A 6,451-nucleotide genomic window follows, 5' to 3' on the forward strand; every position below is an offset into this window, starting at 1 on the left:
TGTTATACGGAGGCAGTGGCTTGCATACCATAGATAAACAAGAGTCATGCGATGTGATTGGTCACCAATCATAGTGCTCTACACTAATGGACACACATTCTCTAAAAGGATATCTCAACCGACGACTAGGTTACTTCTTTTGCTGTGCATCACTCTAAAAAAAAAAAATTGGAAGAGCCTTGTGGCTGTTCTTTTCACTCTCTGCCAATTTCTTCTGTTGGATTGCTCTGAATGTACTTATGCTCGTCTAATGTAACTCGCCGTTGTATTAAAAAAAAAAAAAACCCTTGAACAGAGTCACTTAAGTGAAATAAAGGCAGTAGAATTCCGGACCAGCTACTTTTCGAGTGTGAATTGAATCGTCCTAATCGATCTGTCGGTGATATTGACCAATTGCCAATGCTCCATGGACAAGCTACATGGGAACACTTCCTCCAATGGAGAGAACCTAGTTTTCATCTGAGTCTATGATGCGCTAAGAATTCTCCTGTTACTCGGTTCACTTTTGAGCTAATGGGACGCGGGTTTTCCTTGGGAAAGTGCGCCGTGGACATGCCCAGCTGGAGCACATTCTAACTGGGAATCATCAAAAGGATTGGAATGACGTTGCGATTCAAACAAAAGTCACATAGGAAGGGCATCATGGAAGAAAATATACAGTGGAACTTTCTTTTTGACATATCCAGTGGAACTTTCTCTTTTTTTAAAAGAAGAAAAAAATCATAAGTCAAATACTAAGATCTAGTGATTTCTTGAATGTCCCTTCGGCCACCACCTTCCAGTGAAAGCCCTGTGCCCTTTATTTAAGGAAATGTCACTCCTTTTTATGCTAATACCTTATCCTCTGCAGGCCACGGCCACCGTCGGCTCCTACGTCGTTTTTGTTTGGCGACAAGCTGGGACAGCGTGAAAGAATGAACTTTTTGAATGGAGCCCACTTTTCAGATACATTGTTCCTGATTTAAGTGCTCCAATCCCTTTAACAATAAGACACCATTAATGCCGTATCTACAAGTCTTTAAGAGCATTGATGATGTTATACTGCTCGTAATTTGTCTGAAACAATGCAAAAACGCCGCACCGACAAGCTAGACCACTTTATTGCATCATAGTGACGCAATTACTGCGTCTCCTTGATGTCTTGTTCGGTTTCCAGTTTGTCCTGTTAATATCAGGGGACTAAACTTAAGCTTGGAAATCTGGTTCGCCCATGGTGTTGGTTCTCCCAAGCATTTAGATGCATCAGATATTCTGATGAAGGATCTATAAATTCAAACTTCATAGGCCATTAGCTTCTGGTAACTCAAATTAAGTGCCAAGGTCGAGATGCTATTAATCTGTTATATGGAAAATTGAGAGGTCTATATATAGATGCCCTGCTATGATATTCTTCCTCCTCTGTTGAAATGAAAATTTAGAGACATGGCTCGGCCCACATTAAAATGTTACATTACCAATTTTCAAACCTCATCATTCATAATGGTAAGTGCAGCTGAGCAACAATCAGAAAGGCATGTATGGCAGAATTTCTAGATAATCTATGTTTAGGGCTTTATGGGTTAAAGCATGTCTAGTGGACTGGGCCTTCAGGGAATGATCCAGGATTGAATCCTAAAGTAGAAGAATGCCAATGGTCCTATATGTGATTTGGGTTGGATGTTCATGCAATATGGGCCTGGTAGAGATGAAGACTATGGGTTGGCTCCAGGAGTAGCCAGGTGAGGTCGAGATTGGTGTGGGTATCATGTGATTCCGGTGCAATTCTTACAAGATCCGAAATGGATCGAAGAGATATAAACCGTTTTTTTTTTTTTATAAGGCGTCTCACCTCACCCTAGCGTAAATACAACCTGGAGAGTCCAACTACAAAATGTCCTGAAGCCAAATTCCTCTGTAATTAGTGAATGGAGTAACTGGCTACCATCCAATCTGCAGCACTATTCTTAAAAATGAACGAGGTGGTAGGATTCCAAGCTTTACTTGAGGATGCAGAAGATGTTTTAAGTTACAATTGCACAACCGCTCGATAAGAATGTGGTCTCATTGATTGCATTCTATCTACATCTTATGATGCTGGTTTGTAAGAGCTGCAAAATAAACTGCCTCATTGGATGTGATCCAAATCCTTGTTGAACTGCTACTTGGATTTGCGCTGGAGTCGGATTTCGTTGCTAATATGGCTGGAATGGAGAGTCGCCGGTGCCTCTTTTCTTCTCTCTCGAGACCCCTTGACACCTGTAAAGCTGGAGGTTCCACTTTCTCTCTTTCTGATTTTGTTGGTTGTACTCATATACGTATATAGCGTGAGGAGTCAGTGTACCCCCCAAAAAAAAGAGAGAAAAAGAAGGAGGAGGACGAGGAGGAGGAGCGCATGGCAGGCATGGAGAGTTGCCATTTGTCGGTGCCACTTCTCTTCTCTCTCTCTCTCTCTCTCTCTCTCTCTCTCACACACACACACACACACACACACACTCACTCTCTCTCTCTCTCTCTCTCTCTCTCTCTCTCTCCTCTTCGATAATGCGCCTTCTTAACTCGGCGGGGCAGATCTAATCATCTAATCCCAGCGTAATAGAGCCTCTAAAGCAGTTAAATAAATAATAATAAAAAAAAACTGTTAACAATCTCCAGAGCTGGACAGCAACGTGTTGTCTCATCCTCCGGAGCCATCTTTTCTTTTCAGAAAAGCTAGAGCTCAAAAAATAACTATTTTTAAAAGAGCATGAGAGCCCACTGGAGTTCAGAAATAACTCTTTTTTTTTATAGAAAAATAAGTGTGATCGGTGTTACGAAGATACTCAAAATGAAATTTTCTGTAAAAAATCGTTGTCAACCAGCAACCATCTTCATTAAGCATCTAACAAGCCACAAAATTAAACATTCAAGCAGTAGATTTGCAAAGCAAGGTTTCATTTCCCAGCGGAAAAGGTGGTGTCTCAGCCATCCCATCCTGTTTCTGTGAGAAAGGAAACCTAGTCATAACTCACAAGATCTAGCTTATAAGTAATCAATAATGTGCTTACATGTATCTTAAAATCAAGACATTTTGCCATTCTAAGAAATGATTATTCATTATTTCTGAATTTTGTAGTAAAAAATTCAGTTGGGGGAGGGAGGAGACAAAAATGCAAAGACCAATCACTTCCAATAATTTTTCAAGTTCATGATTTCCTCCTTTCTATTATCATATAACTTTGCATTTCAGATCTTTCTCACTCGAAGAACCAAACACCTCCTAATAAAATTATGAATATCAAAATTCTAATCGTTTTCAACAGGAAAAAAATTGAAAAATCATGATTTTGAAATTTAAAACCTCCAAATGCAGCCTAAGTACTGCCCTTTTTATAGCCCATACTTTTGGACAAGACAGGCCACCTATTGTGAGGACTCATGCGGGCGTGTGTTTAGTCCCATATTGGTTATTTGCTGGATAGATCTTGGGTACTTATACAAGATCAAGGAATCCAAATAATACCTTCCGGCTAGCTATTTTGGGCAAGGTCCTAGGTTGTTACAAATAGTATCAGAGCGGACCTGGCCCATAACTTATGCAGACTAAGGGATACTGCAGCACGGATCCATTGGGGTTAACTATGGACCGATAGTGGTGTTTGTGATTAGATTTGAATGGATTTGAATCCTTCGCCTGACGAGGACGTCGAGGCTTGAACAGGGGAAGTATGTGAGGATCCATGCGGGTGTGTGTTTAGTCCCACATCGGTTATTTGCTGGGTAGATCTTGGGTACTTATACAGAATTAAGGAACCCAAATAATATCTTCCGGTTAGCCATTTTGGGCAAGGTCCTGGATCATTACAAATGGTATCAGAGTGAACCCGACTCATAACCTATGTGGACTAGGGGACACTGCAGCACGAATCCATTGGGGCTGACCATGGGCTGATCGTGGTGCTTGTGATTAGATTTGAATAGATTTAAACCCTTAGCCTAACGAGACATCAGGGCTTGAACGGTGGGAGTATGTGAGGACCCATGCGGGCGTGTATTTAGTCCCACATCGGTTATTTGTTGGGTGGATCTTAGGTACTTATACAAGATCAGGAAACCCAAATAATACCTTCCGGCTAACCATTTTGGGCAAGGTCCTGAGTCGTTACACCTATGCACTAGCTTCGTAATGACTACCAACCACTTATTGTTTTTGTGATTCATGCAAGAGCTTTAGTCCTTCAGAGTTCCCATTTAATCCATATGGATAAAAATCCAAATGAAATGTACCAGTGTTACCTACACGGCCAATTGAAACAATAATAGTCGGAAGCAGTTTTTTCATGCAGAATGAAGCCGTTGACAGCTTGCTTCCATTAATTCTATCACCAACAGCATCAATGGATACCAGACAAAAAAAAAAGAACAGATAAATAATATCATTTCTGCAAGATGTCTACAAGGGAAAGATAAAAAAGAAATAAAGAAAAGAAAAATCATCGCTCAGAAGTTCTATTGTCAGCAGATAAACTTCTCCCACATCATGTCATATAAAAGCCTACAAAATCAATATACTATAACAACATCCCTGCACTGATAAATAGTAAAACCTCAAATAAATTGAAAAGTTAGAAAAAAATGATGTAGAATGAGTACAGAAAATACAGAACAACCTCACATCTCTGATCTGGTACCTGGAGATTGTGCACTTTGTGTGTTGTTAATTGGTTGGCCCGAGCACCATAACTGCTCTCTTAGACTAGGAGAAGTAAATGTCAGCTGATGCAATCAAATTGGCACCATCAAACCCAATAACACTTTCAGGTGATTTCTTGTTGCAGGAATAAGGCATGGAGTTGGTGAGCCTGCATGGAAAGAGGATGATTTGATTACAAGCAATCAGAAAATACTTAGAAAAGAGAATCAAGATAACAATGAAACCTCCTACTCAAAGATATCAGGTTCAAAACCAATTGCCATCATTTTATCAGGCTATTTCCTCCTAAACATTCGATACATTTTGGCAATCATGACTTATGACGACAACTGTCATCTAAAAGATTATGAATAAGAATCTCTAAAGATTTGAACCAATAAGATAAACAATGTTGAACCAACAGCGACCACAGGTTTGTCTCAAGAAGCAAATTATAAACACAAACTTTTGAGGTGAGCTTAAAAAGGAATTTTGAAAAAACTATTATTTATTACCTTTCCTTTCGCTTTTGCAGGAACTGGGCTAGAGATGCCTTGCGAGCCTGAAGTACCACTGTCATAACACATTATAACTACATTAACTTGATTGCATTAAATATGGACAGATGGTTATGAAGAAACACAATTTTTTATAACAGAACTCAAGCTTCGACAAAATTCACCTTAATATTTTACATCAAATTACTATGACATATGGAAACTAGTTGAGTAAAAGGTCCTCAATGCAACAAGTACCTCCAGGCGTGAGAGGTACACAAGTAGCAATCTCCCGGGTAGAGTTAGTATGTTTCAGAGGCTCCATCAAAGGTCCAACACTCTTTGCCCCTCACATATCATTGGTGTTGCTAGAAACACTGCCAGATTGAGCCCCATTAGCTGAAATAAGGGCAACTGAACTTAAAAAAACCTAAGCAGTTTGATGTCGCCTGGTTCTGGCTCTAGCCCTGTGCCACTTTTGTACATGAAGCATCAACTTCTGGCACTTTAGTTGGGTCCAGTATATGTGCCCTAACTCTTGTATTCACAGAATTTGAAGTCATGTTAGACATATTGCTCACCAAAAGCATAATCTCTTGAGCCTAAAGGGAAAAAAATTCACCTCATTATCAAATTGTTTGACAGCAAGTGTATCTTGTTTTATTTAGTCCATCAAAATTCCATACTAGAAATGGATTCTACCTTCTCCAATGAGACATCATCATACATATTTACCGAACCTCTGTAAACTATGGTCGGCTGTACAGTAGATGCAGAGGGCTTTGAAGTGTTCCTGTAAATGAAAGGAATGAAGAGGCTAAAAATCTAAATGGCTTGGAGAAAAATTAAGACATCTAAAATTAGAAGTAGTTCTCTTACCATGGAGGGAAGGCACCAACCGTAAAATCCGGCATTCACTGCAATCCCTCCTTCAAAAGCTTGTTGTCTCAAAGAAGCACCAATAGAATTAGGAAAATTTGGACAGCCATGGACATTAAAGAAAATGTTGTTCGTACCATGGGGAATGGAATTATTTGAAGCCACCGAGAACCTTCTAGCCTTGTTCAACTGGTGCAGAGAGGCACCAAAAGAATCAGTGACACGGGAAAGATTGGAATGCACTAAAAATTGGACACCTTGTTGATCTAAATTGAAGAATTCCTACAAGAGAAAGTCATAAATAGGTTAGTCTGAGATCTAGTTGAAGAAGATTATGAGATTCCTTCACTTTAACCCGCTCCCTCAGTTAAGCAGACCTGAGATGAGAACAGATGGGATGATTTGTAATGGGTCTCGAAATTGTCCA

General features: G+C 39.8%; 1 protein-coding gene across 7 annotated transcripts; it reads right to left on the bottom strand.

The window, feature by feature from the left end:
- Positions 1 to 4,366: 4,366 nt before the first annotated feature.
- Positions 4,367 to 6,240, bottom strand: LOC103697623 (protein TIFY 6b-like). 7 transcript variants are annotated; one of them, XR_015987238.2, is made up of 6 exons: positions 6,162 to 6,240; positions 6,025 to 6,083; positions 5,848 to 5,938; positions 5,404 to 5,747; positions 5,164 to 5,221; positions 4,367 to 4,817 (listed from the first exon to the last, which is right to left on the bottom strand). XR_015987238.2 is itself a non-coding variant. In XM_089930823.1 (4 exons), exons 2-4 carry the CDS (start codon positions 5,468 to 5,470, stop codon positions 4,712 to 4,714), a joined length of 231 nt encoding a protein of 76 aa, XP_089786949.1. In that variant the 5' UTR covers positions 5,471 to 5,938; positions 6,025 to 6,234; the 3' UTR covers positions 4,367 to 4,711. The 7 variants fall into 7 exon arrangements, 1 of the variants encoding a protein (XP_089786949.1); XR_015987237.2 differs by having other exon boundaries at positions 6,025 to 6,091; XR_005512802.3 differs by having other exon boundaries at positions 6,025 to 6,234.
- Between the last annotated feature and the right edge of the window lie 211 nt (positions 6,241 to 6,451).

Source organism: Phoenix dactylifera, chromosome 5 (genome assembly GCF_051530095.1).
Source record: "Phoenix dactylifera cultivar Ajwa chromosome 5, Ajwa_hap1_PhDact_Kaust_v1.1, whole genome shotgun sequence".
In the NCBI taxonomy this organism is placed as follows: Eukaryota; Viridiplantae; Streptophyta; class Magnoliopsida; order Arecales; family Arecaceae; genus Phoenix; species Phoenix dactylifera.